The sequence below is a fragment of the Drechmeria coniospora genome, chromosome 02 (assembly GCF_001625195.1).
Source record: "Drechmeria coniospora strain ARSEF 6962 chromosome 02, whole genome shotgun sequence".
Classification (NCBI taxonomy): domain Eukaryota; kingdom Fungi; phylum Ascomycota; class Sordariomycetes; order Hypocreales; family Ophiocordycipitaceae; genus Drechmeria; species Drechmeria coniospora.
Window position 1 is genome coordinate 2,038,066 of NC_054390.1, and position 20,603 is coordinate 2,058,668.

The window sequence follows — 20,603 nt, forward strand, 5'->3', positions numbered from 1 at the left end:
ACCCTCCAAAACGTATGCTATTGTTCTTTCCTAGTCTTCTGGTGTTGACTGTTGGTATTTGCTTAATGCGTCTATTGTAATTATTGTAATTATTGTTTTTATTATTTGTATTTGTTTTTAATTGTTTTTCTGTATTGTAGTTTTATTCTGACTTATTGTACTGGTACTATAGTGAGTGGGGAAGTAGGTTACGTGTCCTTGTTGGAAGCGTATACTTATTGCGGGTTATGCAGTATAACGTATTTCGGTATAGGGTAATTGGAGGCAATAATATACAGTCGTACTGGGATTGTTGGTTTGTGTAATATAATACTCTTAGAAATCTAGTAAATAGGTCTCTAGGCATAAGGTAAATATATCTAACGGCCTGCAAGAGACGGAAAGATATTCTTTATCTTATTATAGTAATTAAACTCTAGGTATTAGGCCCGTCTGCTGAATTTACGAACGGATACCCAGTGAATCTGACCCTTTTAGTCGCGTACTGCTACTAGGCTTCTATAGTAGGAAACGGGTAGTAGTATTGTAATCCTCTTCAAGCCTTACCAATTTACGCTGTTCTTTACATATAGTACTGATTAGTATTGGTTCGGTTCTAGGGGAAACTAGTAATAAGAGATCTCTTTTAATAGATTTAATTTAGTACGAAAGGAGGGAAAAGAGGCTACCCCTAAGTAGCTACTTTTATCCTCTCTGTAATCGTACCCTATACGATTACGTAATCCTAGTCTACTATTGGCCACTATATACATACAATACATAGGAACTAAGGGACCTACTAAAAGGAATGCATATAACTAAAAGCCCTAGTTATTAAGTAGTTTTCCCTCCTTTAAGTCTTTTAATAAATATTATTAAGAGTCCTAAAGCAATTGCTTAGTAACTCTATAATATTTAAAAGACTTTACTTATACCGGTTAGGAGGAAGGAAAAGCCTAACTATTATAAGTTAAAATAAATAAAGGGAAGCCTAAAGAAATTAACCTTTAGTAAGTTATAAAGGACTTTATAGCAAAAGTCTATATAGAGTTTAACTAAATATATACCTAAATAGAAATATACTTTATATAAATCTTAGCTTTATAGAAGAATAGGTAGTAATAGGTATAGTAGGACCTAGGGTACTTATCGGCCTAACCAATAGATACCTTAATAATTAACCCCTAGTAGGAACGGACCGAGGATAAGTCGGATATACTATAGGCCTATATTAAACGTAAACTAATTTTAGTTAGGAACTTATATAATAGTAATAAAAGTACCTTTATAGCCTAAAAGTTCTATATAGACTATAAGCTCCGGATAGATAGGGACTTTATTAAGTCCGCCTAGGACTAATAGATCTTTATTTAGCAAAACCTTTTAGCTAAAGTTTAGTAATAAGTTATAATATACTTTAAGGAAGGCTCCTATATTAATTATAATTCGTTTTAATTCCTAACGTACCTTAAATTAGCTTATAGTAACCCCTACTGCTAGTAACTAGTAGTTATTAAACTAAAGGATATTAGGTAAGGGACGTTAAAGTTATTCTTAGTATTCCTTATATACTTTAAAGAGAAGCTTATACTAATAGGGGGGATATATTAATTTAGTAAGGTAAAACTTATAAAGCTCTATATTAAGCTAATTAAAAGAATAAGAAACTATATCCTTTAGTAGGGGACTATAATAAATAATTATAATAAGGTAGTTAATATATATAAACGAATTATATCTAAAATAGAATTATAATATATAAAGAATAAAATTAAGAACTAAAGTAGGCCTAGCTAAGGGATAGCTAAGGTAACCCCCCGACCTAATAAGAATAGTAATACCCTAATATTAAGGGTTAATATAGTAGGCTCTAGGGCTATAGCTAGGCCTAAAGTGGCTATAACTAAACTAATAATAAAAACAAACTAAGGCTAAGGTAGGCCCTAATAGTAGGTAAAATAAGTTATATAGGAAGAAAGAAATAAGTATAAGGCGGCTAATATATATATTTACTATAGGAAGGGAGGCTACTATATCTAATAATACCTATAATAAGCTATAATCCTATAAACTCTAGGAATAAGTATTTAGGCCGCTTAGGGAAAAAAATATATTTATAAAGAATTAAAAACTAAGGAAAAGGAAGAAAATAAAGCGCCTTTAAGCTAAGTCTTATATAAAGGTATAAAGGGTTTATAGGTAAGCAGATTATAAGGAACTAAGGGAATTAAAAAACTAAGTTTAAAAAGATTATACTAAGAATAAATAAACTACCCTTCCTTATTACTATATTTATAAATTCTATAAGATTCCTTAATATTTAAATTAATAGTAGCTATAACTACTATAGAGCTATTAGCAAAAGGATAGCCTAACGCTTATAACTTAAGCTTATCCCTCTTCTAATAAAACAGCTATTCTAAATAGCTATTTATAATATCTTAGTAGAATATAGGTAATACCCTTACCTATCCTATAATAACTAATATAGTCTATACAATAATTAATATAAATAGCTAAAAAAGCCTAATACTCCTATATATTATCTTAGGCCTAAGTTAAAACGCTATACTAAGTCTACTATAGATAGAATACTAATAGGTTACCCTAAATACAATAGATTAAACCCTTACAATTAGGGTAATAAGTAACTAAATTATATAAGCAAATAATACCTACCCTCCTAATAAGTCCTAAAAGGTATACCTTATACTAATATAAACCTTTTTACAAAAACAATAGGAAGTACTAATAGTAATAAGCTTATAAGAAGTAGTAATAAAACTATAAGAAATAGTACTATAAGTACCTAAAAGTATAAATATAATAGTAATAGCCCTACCTACTCTCCTAGTAGCCCTTTAGGACTATACTAATCTCTTCGATAAGGAATAAGCCTTAGGCCTACTACTATACTAAGGCTCCTAGAACTACTATATCCAATTATAATAAAATAATAAGGGAGAAATACTATAGCTACCCTAGGGCCTATTATATAATTTATTGTAAGACTAACTACTTAAAGTCTGTAAATAGATTATAGACCTACTAAATAAGGAATAAATATAAGTAAGTTTATTAATAGTAGTAGTATTAATACTACTTACTAAAAAAGAAAATAAAGAATAAAAACTATATATAAACTACTAAGCCCTAAATAAAATTATATAATAGGATTACTACCTACTCCTATTAGTTAAAGAAATACTATACTTACTCTTAAGGGTATATTAGTTTACTAAACTAAATATATAAGTAGTATTCTATAAATTATATATAATACTAAGAGATAAACTACTTATAATATTCTATATATAATTTAGTCTATTTAAATAGTTAGTTTACCCCTTTAGTTTAGCTAAAGTACTAGCTTTATTCTAAAGATATATTAATAGGGTATTATAGGATAAATTAAGAGAGTAAGTTATAGCCTATTTAAATAATATCCTAATCTATACCTCTAGATTAAAGGCTAACTATCTTACTAAGGTTAAGGAAATCCTTAAGTAGCTTTAGGTAGCCGGTCTATACCTAAATCTTAATAAGTATATATTTATAGTAATAAAAGTTAAATACCTTAGGTTTATTATCTAAGTAGGCGTTAAGGTTAGGCCTAACCTAGCGAAAATTACTATAATTTAAGAATAATAACTACCTACTAAAGTAAGAGGGATTAGGAGCTTCTTAGGTTTTATAAACTTTTACTATAAATTTATTTTAAATTTTATAAGCCTTATAAAACTACTTATAGCCCTTATAGGAAGGGGTATACTATTTTACTAGGGACCTAAAGAAAATATAGCCTTTTAATCCCTTAAGTATACCTTTTTATTATACCTAATCTTAGTATAATAGGACCTAAATAGAAAGACTCTTATAAAAACTAATTACTTAAGTAAGGTACTAGGCGGATACCTCTTATATATTAATAGTAAGAGGGTCCTATAATTAGTAACCTACTACTTAACTAAACTTATACTAATAGAAAGAAATTATATAATTTATAATAAGGAACTTTTAGTAGTTATTAGCTATCTTAAGGTATAGTCGGTAGACCTATAAGGTATTATAGAACTATTTACTATTTTAACGGACTATAAGAACCTTAAATACTTTACTAAACTGTAAGAGATATTAAAATAATAAGTATAATAGGCGGAAGTCCTTATAAACTTTAATTATTTACTATAATATAGACTAGGCTTATAAGTACAATAGCCGGATATACTCTTATATTAGGAATAGGATAAGAAGAACGCATTATACCTAAAATAAATACTTCGGTTAGTATTAATCTTTATACTATAGAAAGCGCCTAAAAACTAACCTATGCAAGAAGGTCCTAACGCTTAAAATACCTAGGATATAGTAATTACAAATACAGGGATAAACCGAGCCTAAGCCGGCTATAAAGTACTAAGTACCTAAGATATAATAGCTATAAATATAGGGGTAAACTAGGCCCGTCTAGAGATAAAAGGAGGATAAGGAGCTATTAATATATCCTAACTACTTTTAGTAGTATAGGGATAAATAGGAAAGAAAATACTATTTTTATAAAATATACTAACTAATTAATTACTCTTCCTAGAACTCTACCTATAGGAATTATAGGACTAAGCGTTATAAAATAATACAATATATAAAGCCTAATAATAAGCAGTTACAATAAGTATATAGAAATTCCTAATAAAAGTAAAAACAAAAGAATAAATAGCTAATTATACTATTAGTACCTATAGTATAATATACTATAGGGAATACCTATAGTTACTAGCCTAAGAACTACTAATAATATAAATAATATAGTAAGTATATAAATTACCTATATTGGGCTACCTAAGTTAAAATAAAATATTCTAAGTACTTTAGTAGGACTTTTACTAAAATAGTATATTATAGGATATAGTATAATATATTTAGAATTACTACTACTACTAAAGCTATAAGAGCTATTTATAAAGATAGGGACTCCTATAACTAATCCCTTTACTAAACTATTATTAAAAGTAAATATTAATTAACTTTATAACTAACCTACTAGTATAAAATAATAAGGACCCTAATTCTTAATAGTTATTATAAACTACCTTTTTAAATTTATTTAACTAAAGGCAATAACTATAATAAGTATAAAAGCTTATATAAAATAGTTTAAGACCTATTAGTAGTAATTTAAGGGTTTTCCTACTTAAATTATAATAGATTAGGAATTAAACTAGCTTAGTAAGTTCTAAATATTTCTATACTCCCTTATTAGTATAGAATAACTCTTATTAACGTTATACTACCCCTAAACGAATAGGGGTACTAAAAGGGTAAATTAAAAAATTTAAGCTACCCTATAAATCTTAATCTTATTTAAGCAATTTAACTAACCGGCCTACCTAACTACCTACTAGCTTACCCTAAATAATAGTAAGTCTTTAGTTATAAGAGTTAGCCCGAATAAGCTATTATTAGGCTATAAAATTAATATAATACCTAGGGTAAAGGATAACTAAGTAAGCGTAATAATACTAAAAGGAAGGGCTATTACTTTCCTATAATACCTAAGGGAAGGAATAGAAATTATATAAGTAGCTATTACCTTTATATAATAATGCTTATATAAGTTAGTAGTAGCTTTAAATCGCTTAGTAGAGAAGTTCTAAGTAAGTAATAAGGTTTAGCTTAGCCTTAAATATATTAAAACTAATAGGCTATATAGGAAGCTAAACTAAGTAGCTTTTAAGTTTATAGTACTAATAGTACTAATACTACTTATAGTAATACTAAATATTCCTTAGGGCTTATACCTTACTTTCTATATAAACTTTATCGAAAGAGTAATAAATAACCCCTTACCTAGTTAAGTAGTATAGGATTTAAAGCTAGGCCTACTATTAGTCTAAGATAAGGATAGTACCTTACAAAAGGAATACTAAGTTAAATATATCCTTATAATAAGGGGGGCCTAAGGCTAAAGGGAATAATACAATACCCTTATAAAATAGCTAGGTTATAAATAACTAACCTAGGAATTAATAAAGGCTTTAGTATAAACAGAAGCCTTAAAGGAATTTATATAATAATAGGGAGATCCCTATATAAATAGTAAAGCGTAAGTAAGCTATAAAATAAAATACAAAACTTTAATTATACTAAAGGAAAAAACTAACCCTAAAGTACCCTTAATAAGGGCCTAACCTAATACTACTACTATAGATATATACTAGCTATACTACTTAGATTTATTAGTCTTTATATTCTTCTTATTCTTATCCTCTTTAGTATTCTCCTTAAGGAGGGTCTTAAAACTATTTATTATAGTACTTAAGTAGGGGTAGAATATTATTAAGGAGGGTAGAAGTAAAGGTATAAAATAAAGGTACTAAGTAACTTAAGTAATATAAAGGGTAAAGGTAATAGAATAGTACAATAGAGTTATATTATTTATATAAAATAAGTACAACCTACTATTATTATAGGTAATATAAGGAGTAAAAAGGGTAAAATAATATAATAAGGGGGAACTATTTATATAAGACTTATATAACTTATAAATATTATAGTATATCTTAGCTAAGGTAGCTACTAACTTAGTACTAACGCCCTCTTGCGCTTACTAATAGTAGGTAAGACTATATATATTACTCTAAATACCTATTAGGGCCCGGGCTATACCCTAAGCAAATATACTAAGCTATACGCTTAGTATACTACTAAAATAGCTACTAGCCCGAGTTAGGGTTAAGGTATTAGCAGTAAGGATAAAGGTGCAATTTAGGTTATTATTATTAGCAATAGTAAAAGGGAAAATAATACCTAGTATAAGGGTAAGAGTATAGGTAGAGCATATAGGGGCAGGCTTTATTTCGGCTAGGGCTAAGGTATAAGCCTAAACTTAGCCTAAGGCTAGAAATTTAAGCAAAAGGATAGTACAAGTACTTAGTATAGTCCTAACCTTAGGGCAGGCCTTAACTAAAATATAAATATTATACTAAGCATAAGTATAAAGGTTACATAAGGTATAATATAACTAAGGGTATACAATAAATAAATATAATACCTAAACGTATTTAGTATACGTATATATATATATACAGCAACTAGTACTACAGCCCAGTATATAGTCATTACGGCTACTAGTAATAAAACAATTAACGTAAGGGAGGTATATTTTATATACCTCCTCTAAGGTACAAACTCCTTATTAAAGGAGTTACCCTTTACTAAATATTTACCTAAAGCGTAACAGTAATCTAACTTATTAATATAGTAGCTATAATAAAGGCCTAAACTATATCCAAAGGGAGGGGGAAAAGTACCTATAGCAATAGATATAATAATAGTAATAGTAATAATAAAAAGGTAAATAATTCCTCTATAAAGGAGGAGTAATAATAGTAAAAATAAAACTAATAGTTCCTATTATTACTAGCTTATTAGCTAACAGCCCGAAGGATATATAGAACGGCCCTAATAAGGAAGCAGTAACCTACCTTATAAGGGAGAAATAATAGTAATAAAAGAGTAAGTATAATAGGAAATAATAAATAAATTAATAATAAATTATATAGTAAGAAGCTAAAAAAATAAATAAGTATAATAGTTAAAGGAAAAAGGAATAATAAAGTATAATAGGAAAAGAATAAAAAGGGTAATATAAAGGGAGTAGTAAAAGGGAAAAGTAAGGTAACGCTAAGCGCCTTAAGTACTTAGGGAATACCTAGGGAATACCTAAGGAGGGGATAAAGCAAAATAGAGTTAGTTACCCTAAGCAACTAATAAACTCTAACTAAGGGACAATATAGGAAGGAAACTATATACACTAAGTACCTAATAAATACTAAAAAAAAAAAAAAAATTTAAAGGAGCTATAGATTAAGAAAACCAGCCTTAGGAAGGGCAGGTTAGCTATAACTATAGCTAGACTTTACTTTAAATAGGTAGAATAAGACAATATATTATAGTATTAGGCTTAGCTTAATATAGGAAAACAAAGGAAACCAAAGGACCCACTAAGAAGAACGCATATAACTAAAAGCCCTAGTTATTAAGTAGTTTTCCCTCCTTTAAGTCTTTTAATAAATATTATTAAGAGTCCTAAAGCAGTCGCCTAGTAACTCCGTAACAATTAGTTAGTTTAGCTATAGAGCTTAGTACTTTATTAGGAAAGGTATTTAATAATAGTAAGGAGCTTCTTATTATAAATAGTATAATTAGCTTTAGCTAAAAATATATAAGTAAAAAAGTATATTATTAATTATAGTACCTTATTATTATAATATTATAAAAGTACCTTATTAATATAATATCCTAAGGTATTAACTTTAAGTATTATTTTATAAGTATAATTAAAGGTAGTAAGAATAAGGTAAAAAGTAAAAAGGTTTTTAAATATATTAAATACTTCTTTAGCTAAGAAGGAAAGGAAAAAAGAAATAAATATTACTTTTTTAGTAAAAGTAGTAAGGGGTTTTACTAAATAATTATAATTATTAATAAATTATTAGTAAAAGTTTATAAAGCCTAAAAGGCTATAGACCCCCTTAACTATAGTAAGTAGTACTTAGTTATAAATTACCTTAACCTTATTAGGATTTATCTTAATACTTTAGCTATTTAAAAAATTATACTAAAGTATTTAACTTTTATAGCTTTAAATATATATTTATTAATATTAACTTAAAGGTTAGTATTTTAAAGTTTATTAAAAATCTATTAAACCTTATAATAATAGTCCTAAAGAAACCCTAAGAAATAAATAAGTATATTATTTATATATATAAAGTAAAAGATATTAAAGTATTTATAAAATATATAGTTAATATACTACTAAAAGATAGTAGGAGTAAAGGTAAGGTTAAATAGAATAATAAGTAATTTAAAAAAAGCTAAATTAAATATAAAAAGTAGTTTTTTACTTATTACCTTTTTTTACCTATAGGTAGTAAAATACTAAAATAATATTAAGTTTAATAAGCTATTAAGCTTAAGAGATTTAATAAAAGGTCTTTTAAATAAGGGGAAAGGAAAAATAGTTTTTAATTATAATAGTATTAAGTCCTTTATAATTAATATAAAAATAAAAGCTACCTTTAGGTTTTTTAATAAAGAGAACTAAAGTAATAGCTAGAAAATAATTAATATAAATAAATCTTTTATTTAATAGTTTATATAGTATTTTTTTAAAGAATAAGTAATTCTTTTTATAATATAATATAAAGGGGGCCCTAAAATAATTACTTTTTAAAGCTATTTTTATTTTTCTTTAAGGGAATACTATAATTTAAGTAGCCTTAAAGGGGTAGAAATTAATTAACTTAGTAATAATTAAAGAGAGGAAAAAAGTTATAGTAATATATTAAAAGAGTAGTATAAAAGTTATTAGTAATTTTAAGCTAAAGGGCCTTTTTAATATTAACTAAAAAGATAGTAAAGATTTAAATTAAAGAGTTTTTCTTTTAGTATTAAATATAGGTTAAAAAGGAATTACTATAAATTTATTAAATTTATTATTAAAAGTATAAGGGTTTTTAGTAGTAATAATAAGTAAGGTTCTAAACCTAAGTATTAAAAGACTTAATATAAAGCTATTATTTAGTAAGTAAAATAGTAATATTTTAGTATTATATTTATTTTAGGGTTAGGATAAGATTATAATATTAATTTAAAATTATATAATAAAAGATATTTTGAAAGTAGTCTTTTATATTAATTTAAGTATAGGCTATTTTAAATATTTAGGTAATAACGTAGTTCTAAAAGCCTTATAGGTCTTAAGGGGAAATAAAAATATATATTAATTAAGCTTTTTCTATAAAGGTATTACTAATAAATATATAAATAGTTAAGCCTATATTTATAAGGGTCTTTTTAGTATAATAAATTAAATTAATTATAATAGGAATTAAAAAAGAAAGGAAAATTAAACTTATTTTATTTAGTAAGCTTAAAAAATAGTTTTTCTTAAAGTTTATTTATTTTCCTAATTTAAAATAGTATTCTTATTATATTCCTTAATAATACTTATAAGAATAGGTATATCTTATAGTACTTAAATTTTAGGATTTATATTTTACTTTTATAATAAGATAGGTAGTAAGAGTAAGTAAATTTATATATAATAATTCTTTTTAGTATAATAAAAGTAAATTCTTTTTTACTTTTAGTAATTAAGTTCTATAGCTAAAATATATTAAGCTTATTTTTTATAAAGGAGTTTATTACTTATAGTAAGGTTAACTTATTACCTATATAAGTATTTATTACCTTTAGTAAAATTAGCCTATTAAATATAAGTAGGCTTAGTAAGTTTAGCTTACTAAATAAAGGTAGTCTTAGCCCCTTTAGTATAATAGTTAGTAGGGTAATAAGATAATTAGTATATAAGGGAGTTAAAATAATTAATAATTATACTAACTTAATAGGTAAAGGTAAGGAAGTTATTATATATAAGGTTAAAATTAAAAAGTAATACTTAGTAGAAGTTTTTAAAAAAAATAGTTTTAAGGTAATTAATCTTAATAGCTTTAGGCTAATTAGAGCTATTAACTTTAAGTAATACTTCTTTAAAAATTAAAAGGAACTTTATAAATATAATAGTTTAGTAAAGCTAAAAGAGTTTCTTAAGGGCTTTTTTAGCTTAGTTTAGGTTACTATAGATTTTATTTAACTTTTAAATAATTAATTAATAGTTAAATTTACTTAATTTCTATTTATACTTAAACTAAAAGGTTAGTATTTTTTTAATTTTTAGTTTAAGTTAGCTAAAAATATAATAAAACCAAGCTTTATTATTATTAATAGCTATACCTTTAAGTTCGATTTTAGCCTTAATTTTTAATACCTAAAAGGAAAAAAAGACTAAATTACTATTAAATAAGGTTAGGTAAAGTATAGGGTAGGCTATAAGGGCTATAGTAGTAAAAGGTATTAATTTAAGGGTAAAGGTAAGGAACTTTTTACTTATTCCTTTAAGCTATTTAAGGTATACCTAAAGTAAGTAAAAGGAGGTAATAATTTTAAGTAAAGTTAGATTAAAACTTAAAGTAAAACTACTTAATTAATTTAAGGAGTATATTTTATTAAGGCTTTAGGTAATAGTTAAATAAGTAGTATAAGTAGTAGAGTTAAATATTTTAGTAAACTTAGTATTTACTAAATAATTATCTTAGGGGTAGGTTAATAAAGTTTAAAAATAATATTATAAGGCTAATTAGTAGGAAGGTAGTATATATAAAGACTATAGAATTTTTAAATTAAAGAGAAATAAAAAAAATAAAAAACAATAAAGGTAAAAAGAAAGAGCCTATATACCTAAATAGTTTACGTATTACGTAACAAAGAGTATAGGGTAGGCTAGGAAGAAAATATAATATATAATATTATTATAGTAATAAGAAAATCCCTATATAAATAATAAAGTATAAGTAAGCTATAAAATAAAATATAAAAATTTAAATATACCAAAGGAAAAAACTAACCTTAAGGTAACCTTAATAAGAACCTAACCTAATACTACTATAAGTAAACTATTCTTATAATTACTTTAAGATATAAATATATATTAGCTATATTACTTAAACTTATTAAATTCCCTTAAGCCTTTTAAGCTTTTTATTTTTTATTTTTACTTTTAGCCTTTTTAATATCGTTTTTAGGAAAAGTTTTAAAATTATTTATTATAGTACTTAAGTAAAAGTAAAATAAAACTAAAAAAGAAAAACTAATATATTAAGTAATAAAGGGGGTAAAAGGAATAAGATAATATAATAAAAATATATTATTTATATAAAATAAGTATAACTTACTATTATTATAGGTAATATAAAGGGTAAAAAGAGTAAAAATAATATAATAAAGGAAAATTACTTATATAAGACTTATATAATCTATAAATATTATAGTATATTATAACTAAAATAGCTATTAATTTAATACTAATACCTTCCTATACTTATTAATAGTAGGTAAGGCTATATATATTATTTTAAATACCTATTAAGGTTTAAGCTATACTTTAAGTAAATATATTAAACAATATACTTAGTATAGTATTAAAATAACTATTAACCTAAGATAGGGTTAAAGTATTAATAATAAAAATAAAAGTATAATTTAAGTTATTATTACTATTAAAAATAGTAAGGGAGGAAATAATATTTAATATAAAGGTAAAGGTATAAGTAAAATATATAATAGTAGGCTTTATTTTAATTAAGACTAAAGTATAGGCCTAAACCTAACCTAAAACTAAAAATTAAAATAAAAAAATAATATAAGTACTTAATATAAATCCAACTTTAAAGTAAGCCTTAACTAAAATATAAATATTATACTAAGTATAAATATTAAAATTATATAAAGTATAATATAGCTATAGGTATATAGTAAGTAAATATAGTACCTAAATATATTTAGTATATATATATATAATTAGTACTATAGTTTAGTATATAGTTATTATAGCTATTAGTAATAAGATAATTAATATAGGAAAGGTATATTTCTTATACTTTCTTTAAAGGAGTAAACTTCTTATTAAAGGAATTACCTTTTACTAAAAAGTTACCTAAAGTATAATAATAATTTAACTTATTAATATAATAGTTATAATAAGGGCCTAAACTATATTTAAAGGGGGGGGGGGGGGGGTACTTATAGTAGTAAATATAATAGTAATAATAATAGTAGTAAAAAAGGTAAATAAATTCTTAATAAAAAGCTAGAAATATTAATAATACTTTCTATATAAAATATAACAAATATAGTAAGAAATAATAACTTACCCTATAAGAAAAGAATAATAATAATAAAAAGAAATTAATAGTTCTTATTTATATTAGCCTATTAGCTAATTACTTAAGGAATATATAAAATAGCTCTAATAAGGAAGTAATAACTTACCTTATAGTAAAAAAATAATAACAATAAAGAAATAAGTATAATAAAAGGTAGTAAAAAAGTTAATAATAAAAATTATATAGTAAGGAGCTAAAAAATAGGTAAGTATAATAATTAAAGGAAGAAGAAATAATAAAATATAATAGGAAAGAAATAAAAAGGTTAATATAAAAAGAATAATAAAAGGGAAAAGTAAAGTAATATTAAATACTTTAAGTATTTAGTAAATACTTAAGGAGGGGATAAAGTAAAGTAAAACTAATTACTTTAAGTACTTAATAAATACTTAAGGAGGGGTTAAAATAAAATAAAATAAATTATTTTAAGGAATTAGTAAACTCCTAAGGAGGGAATAATATAAAGAGAAAGCTATATATACTAAGCGCTTAATATATACTTAAATGATTTTTTTAAAAGCTATAATAATAAGAAAGGCTAGCCTAAGGAAGGGTAGTTTAGCTATAACTATAAATAGACTTTACTTTAAATAAGTAAAATAATACTGTATATTATAGTATTAGGCTTAGCTTAATATAAAAGAATAAAAGGAACTAAGGGACCTACTAAAAAGAATATATAAAACTAAAAGCCCTAATTACTAAGTAGTTTTCCTTTTATTATTAAGAGCCCTAAAGCAATTACTTAGTAACTCTATAATAAGTACAGCCTAACCCTATAATAGTAATAGAATTTTAAAGTATAGTAAATAAAAATATATAATTTATATATTTAACTATATATAGGATACATAAGTTATAAGGTATACTATAGGTATATAGGCCTTATAAGTAAATATAAAGTATAGTACTTGTACTAAGTACAAATATTAATAAATCTTTTAATAGTTTAGCTATTTAGCCTAATAGTTAACTAATTTATTATTAATATAAGTATACCTCCCTATATATATTATATAAGTAACTAATATATATGTAAGGCTAGGCGCACGGGTAAAGCCCGGGTAGACAGGAAGGTGGGGCAGCCTAGGAGTAGGGTACGCCCCGGCTACAAAAGGAACATAAGCCCAAAAACTCAAGAAGGGCCAAGCTTTAGTCTTGAATACTACTCAATTTCTGAAAGAAGGCTCACTTACTTACCTGACTGTTGTTAACTGATCCGCGCGTTACAATATATTACAATATATTACTAAGACTTACTTATTAATATATATAAATAGATAAATATTGCTTAATACTATAAATATATATATATATATAAATATAAGAATACTTTTAAATTGAAATAGGTATAAATACTATAAGGAAACTCCTAAGTAATTAAGGAAAGGACCCCTAGAGTTCTTATAAGAACTACTATAAAATAATTACAAGATTATATTTGTAACGATATCGTATATTGTACTCTCTTCCTAGCCTACCCTACACTCTCTATTACGTAATGCGCGGACCGTCTGGGTATATAGGCCCTTCCTTTCCGCCCTTACTGTTTTCTGTCTCTTTTCTTCCTCAGTTCGAAAATTCTAGTCTTTGCGCATACTGCCTTCCTGCTAGTCAGCTTCGTAACAATATTATAAGGAATTAATAGTAGTTAAGCTTAACTATGCTTCGTCCTTTTACGTATAAAGTAAAAGCTATAGAGAAAAGGGAAAACGTTATTATTTAAACTAAATATATTACTAAATAATATATATATGTATTTTAATACATATTATTTAGCTTAATATACTTATAATTAATAGATATATATACATATGTATATATTATTAAGTACGTATGATTATATATTTCAATTTTTTAACAGAAATATATTTAATATGTATGTTTGCTATTGGTCATTGGCCTGTGTGTAGATATATTTTAGGCAGGCATACCTGGTGAATACGTCCCTCCCAATAACCTTGGCGCGCCAAACTATAGCACTTCGTCCGTACCATTCCACAAGTTATGAACACGCTCCGTTGCCAGTGTCCCTAACCAAGCATCGCTGGCTCGCTTTGTCTTCACGTCGAGGTTTAGGAAGACTCCGGCAGGAACGAACGTGTCACCACTGCCGAACCATATCACCGTTGCGCCAATCCTTTGACCATCACCACCCTAATTTGGCATCATGCCCGACAACGACCTCCTCACCCAAGTCCTGAGCCAGCTCAAGCACTCCCCATCCATGAGCTGGGCTGAAGCCAGCAAATTGCTTTCCATCGCAAAGCTTGCCCTTCTCAAACTTAATGCCCTCACGCCAAAAGCAGAAGTATCGACAGACCTCCTTTGTCTCGCCCGCGAGACCTATGAACAGGGAGCCCTCTTTGCCATCCGCGCCCGAAACCCTGACGCCTTTACCCGCTATGTCCAGCAACTTCAACCGTTTTACGAGTTGCCCTCTACGCGTCTCCCCCCGAACGTGCCAGAGCGCAACAAGGTCACCGGCCTAAGTTTACTTCTTTTCCTTACTCAAGGTCGTTATGGCGAGTTCCACTCAGAGCTCGAGAGCCTCGCCTACAGAGATGGGGGCGGCAGTTGTGATGTTGAGGGGGATCGATATCTCGGATACCCGATCAGGCTCGAGAGATGGCTGATGGAAGGAAGCTACGATCGCGTCTGGAGGGCAATGAAGAGCAGCGAAGTGCCATGTGACGAATACAGCGTGTTCTCGGAGGTAAGCGACACCCAAGTCTTGTGGTCCGCTCTGTCAGTCATACCGACTAACGCTGGCTTCTTACTCGCCAGATCTTGAAAAACCAGATTCGATCCGAGATAGCCAGCAGCAGTGAGCGTGCTTATCCCTGTCTCCCAATCAGCTCTACAAAATCCCTTCTGTTCCTTGATTCGGAAGGGGATGTCATCCATTTTGCCCATCGTCGTGGCTGGGCTGTGAAGGATGGCCATATATTCTTTCCAAACGTCGCAGACGCCAGTGAAGTGGGTGTACAGAGCAAAGATGTGAGTCAGATGATGATAGAGAACACCCTGGGCTATGCGCGTGAGCTCGAGACAATTGTGTAGCGAGGAGGGGTAGTTGGCTCAATGTACCAAGCTGCGATCAATCATGTGCGGCTTTCTAGGCACGCATGCAACTTTAGTCCAGTGCAACTAGTCACTCAAAAAAAGGATAGATTTGCATTCTGCAGACGTGGAGAATAAACAATGTTACAATCCGATTCCGTCCCCTGACACCGCCACTGACGAAAACTTCCGCATCCGATAGTTTCCCACTATGCCAGTGGCAACAAGGTGAATGAATGCTGCTTGGTTCGATGGCTATAGCCTTCCGCATCATTCATTAGTCATCTTAAGCAAAAAGCTTCAGACCGCTGCCGTGCTTGCCAATCTCGCAAACCTCGCAAACCCGGCATACGGTGCCCTTGAACTTAGAGTGATATTTGGATCCGTCAAAGGCGCATTCTTCATAAGAGGTGCCACCATAGATGGGCGAGTGACTTGCAGCACAGACTTCAAACTCAGCAAACTGGTCAAACTCGATGTCAATGGCATCATTGGGATTCCTCTCGCATTGAGACTTCGTCTTTTTGGCCTGAATCAAACTCTGTTAACGAGATGCATCGTAGACAAGCTTTCAAAACGTCAACTTACATTCTCAAGTATCTTGCTCGATCCGCCGTTAGCAATGATACGATTGGCGAAGCCCAGTGCCGAGTTGTAGTTTTTGTTCCTTGTCGCTAACTGCATGGCACTCAGCAACGCCAGTTGACGGTGCGGGACCTCGATCTTGGGAATGGTGAAGTATGCTGACAGTTCTAGACTTCTCTTGAGCTTGTGTGGATCTTGCACCACAACATCAGGGGCCCCGAGCTTTCGTCGGGCGAGCTCGATAGACATAGCCACGGTGTACTCGCTTGCTGACGTGATGAGCTTCCTCGCCTCAGCTACCTCACTCTCGCTTGACACGGCATTGATGAGGATTGTATGCAAAATGCCCTTGAAAAGCTTAATGCCATCATCAAGCTTGTTTGCCTTCATGGCGTCGTAACCGTGTTGCAAATTTCTAGTGGCGAGGTACTCCAGATCCCGTGGTACGATGGGCAGAACTTGCCGGAGATCTGTCTCATCAACTGTGCGGCGAACATAGTTGACAAGAGGCGGTAACCCCGATGAGGCAGGTAGAAACGTCTTGGACGCTTGGTAGACCTCCAAAAACCTGAGCTTAAGGGGGGCAAAGTTGACAGCGCCGACTTGTCGGTTCAAGAGCTGCATGGCAGTTTCGAATGAACCGCCTGCAATGTGATCCACGGCCAGAGGGGTGTTGCGTGCCCAAAGATCAGCTTCACTGCTGCCAGCACCGCCAGCATCAGCACTGTCAACATTGACGAAGTCGTTATCGGCTTCGGGCACGTCGTCATCACCCATGTCCCAGCCTGCGACATCTTCATCATCGTCGTCGGCTAGAGCACCATTACGCTTCGCCGTAGTGTCAGCTTCTAGATCCTCCAAGCCTGTTCCATCAGTGGCAACTGGTTGGTCACCAAGGGCCAAGCCTTCCACCTGCCCAAGAAGTGCCTTCTCAAAGAAGGACTGGGACGAAGACTTGGTGGGCCAGTTGCACTTGAAGGTTGGAACAACAGGCTTCGGTGGCATCAGTGGTTCTCCCAATGCCGGCATTGTGAGCTGATCCTCGGTGAGGCCGGTGGCTTCCAGTACGCCCTGGCATTCCTCATCCAAGCCATGAAACTTGGCCGTCATGTATGCAAGTGGGTCTTCCTAGATGTCAGTAGAAATTCAATGAGAAGGAAATGCACTGTGGGACACATACAAAGGTCAATCTCTTTAAACATCTGAATGCGATCTTCGACTTCGCCAAGGTAAAGAGCGTTGTGGAAGCGGGAAGAGAAGTCACCGCGATGCTCAGCGATTTTGGCCATTTTGGCCAGCTTCGAGTGTTCACCGATTGCGAGATATAAGAAGGAAAGCTTGTCAAACTGTTTCAGCTTCTGGTAGCACATCTCCACGATTTGGTGATTGCCATGAGCCAATGCCTCAGCACCTAGTCGTGTCCAAAAATTGGGTTTGTCAAGCTCTTTTGCCATCTCGACGGCGACTTCGAGGTTGCCACATTCGATGGCCAGGTCAAACCGGGTGGTTGGGTCTTGCACAAACTGTAGAGCGATTTCTGGATAGCCCTTCTTTTGTAAGTAGGAAATGATTGACTGCCCCACGAGACTTGAAGTTCGGATAATATGAAGCATTTCCTCGTAGTTTCTCTTCACAAGCGCGAGTTTGAATCGGTACTCGGTAGGATCGATTTGCAAAATTCGTGGCTTCGCTGCTCGGTCGAGACAGTAGACATTGCGACCCTTGACCCGCACCAGGTAAACCGTCTGGTCTAGAGTTCGGACAATACCGTTGTCGCCATTCAGGAGCGTGTACTTGACATGATTTAGTGTCGAGTACAAAAGAACGCCCGCATCGTCCCACGCAGCGCTCTTGATGCGAATGGTCTCGTGAAGAGTGCTGACTTGCTCCAGTGACTTCGTCACAATCGTCACGTTGTGCTTGCTGAGGAGAACAGCGTATAAACCGTCGTTGGACCATACAACATACTTGACGCCATTGACGGACAATTCAGATGTGGTCTTTTTCTGCTGAATGTCGTAGAGATGAACAGCGGTAGGAGTTATTATCAGCAGGTTACCGGTCCCACCAAAGTAAATGTCAGTCGTACCAGCTGGAGGCTTGAAGGAACGAGTGGTATTGTTAGACAGATCCTTGATGTCGATTGTCTGATTCGGAGCGTTAAGGACGGCAAAGCGGTTCCTAGCAACGAAGACAGCCGAACTTCCGGAGCCGCGCTTGGATTCAGTTGGTTCGATTGCCCCAGACCCATCCTTGGGGAGGCTCACAAGCTCATACGAGCCCCCATCCGCTGGCGTCGTAACAAGGACAGACCTCTCTGCTGGGTTGTACGACAAGGTGCGAGGAGCAATCCAGGCGCTGCCGAGCTTCTTCAGGGAAAGCAAAGTGGAACTTTCCGTGTTCTTCTGGAAATCGTAGGTTTTGACATGCTTCTCCTTGTTGATGTAAAAGAGGAGATTTTGATGCGTGGCACAGGCAGGGCGCTCTCGTTCAAGCTTGAAAACCATAACTCCGTTGTCGTGACCAGCCGCAAACAGGTTGATCTCAGGATGTGCTGCGATGACCCAGAAGCGGTCGTTTTCTCTCTTAAAGGACTGAACTGCAGTCCTCTTGTTCAGATCCCACACTCTGATGGTCTTGTCCTCACCAGCGGAGAGGATCAAATCTTGGTGCGGGTGGAACAGACAGCCTGACGCATTGTGAAAATGACCCCTGCAGGTGTCGACCTCCCACGCTTTGGTCTCGCTCATCCTCCAGAGTTTAATGAGGCGATCATCACCCGCGGACACGATTAGCGGCATGGTAGGGTGGAAAGCAACCCAGTTGACACCACGGTCATGGCCCTCGAGGACAAACTTGACAACGGCGTCTGTGTTGCCGAACATGTCAGCCTGATTCTGGTTGGCATGTGCCATCTGATCCTCGAAACCTATCGACGTCGGTGCCGAGTGTTTCTTCCGAAGGCCCGAGATGTCCCAGACGCGGACAGACTGGTCGAGTGATGCAGAGACAACGAGATCTTCTTTCGGGTGAAATTGGGCGCACATTGCGTAGTGGTTGTGACCCGTCATAGTGCAGACTTTGGAGAGAGCTTGTTAGTGGTCCTGCTTTGTTGGATAACACTACGTGTTGATTGAGGCGCGCGCAAGGGAGGGGGTGTGATGGGAGGTCGTACTCAGGGATCGATTCTGCCAGTTCCAAATCCGGATGGTCTGATCGTCGGATGACGAGAGAATCCATGGCAACTCATGGTGAAAAAACACGGTTCGAACGTAATCGAGGTGCCCATTGAGGGTGAATAGACAGCGCCGTGACTGATACGACCAGACTTTAATCTTGTAATCATCACCGCCAGAGACGAAGAGCGGCTGCGTTTTGTGGAAGTCGACGCCTCGAACTGGTCCGTCGTGCTCCTCGAACCTATCAATCAGCGTGCCCATGCGATAGTCCCAGAGCTGAATAGTGGACGAATGAAGGGACACGAGAATCCATGGCCTGCGAAGCGGGTTAGTTGTCGGCGCCAGCTATAGTGAGCGATACGAACACGTGGCCAGGTTACCTCTTGGGGTGAAACGCGATGCCTTTGGCTCTCGATGACTTTGATTCAAACTATTGCTCATCGTCAGCTTGCTGGCTATACAGGGCTTGCAATAGCACAACCTTAGTCAACATTCCCGGGGAGGATTGCATCTTGGCTGGGAGGTGAAGCCACAGCTTCAACCGTGGGATTGGTGGCCGGCAACAGGTTGGCAGGCGCAGCGGGAGAGAATTCCTGCACAGCTTCGAGCTGTCGTGGTCGTCACAAGCTGACCAGGAAGTAGGTCAAGGTCAAGGTCAAGGTCAAAAGGAATTGGGGTGAAGAGAGGCTGGAGGGAGGGAGGGATGATGATGGTTGGTGGTGGAATTGTGTTGGTACCTCGGACGGAGTAATGCAATTGAGCAAAGTGTCCATCCTCAGCAGTGGCTCTCGCCTTTCGCAACATTGTTTAGCCGGCCGTGGAGCTGCTTAAACCAACTTGTACTGTACTCCGTACTCCGTACTCCGTACAGTACGGAGTATTAAGTAGTCGTTACACCGCCTCGCCCGCACCTATCCCAGTAACAATTACCGAGTACCTACGGAGTACGGAGTACGGAGTACAGTTCTCCATACGGAGTACTTGTACAAGTATCACTGTATCTGCACTA

The 20,603-nt window shown here is 32.5% G+C and overlaps 2 protein-coding genes across 2 annotated transcripts; one reads left to right on the forward strand and one right to left on the reverse strand.

Annotated features, from left to right (window-relative positions):
• Window positions 1–14,937: 14,937 nt before the first annotated feature.
• DCS_03721 (26S proteasome non-ATPase regulatory subunit 8) lies at window positions 14,938–15,830 on the forward strand (the record flags this gene model as incomplete). The annotated part of the gene is made up of 2 exons (XM_040801035.1): window positions 14,938–15,483; window positions 15,555–15,830. 2 exons carry the CDS (start codon window positions 14,938–14,940, stop codon window positions 15,828–15,830), a joined length of 822 nt encoding a protein of 273 aa, XP_040656068.1.
• A 286-nt stretch (window positions 15,831–16,116) lies between these two features.
• On the reverse strand, window positions 16,117–19,486 carry DCS_03722 (Coatomer subunit alpha; the record flags this gene model as incomplete). Its single annotated transcript, XM_040801036.1, has 3 exons — window positions 16,117–16,359; window positions 16,419–17,539; window positions 17,596–19,486. The coding sequence occupies 3 exons, from the start codon at window positions 19,484–19,486 to the stop codon at window positions 16,117–16,119; spliced, it is 3,255 nt and encodes a 1,084-aa protein (XP_040656069.1).
• Window positions 19,487–20,603: the final 1,117 nt, after the last annotated feature.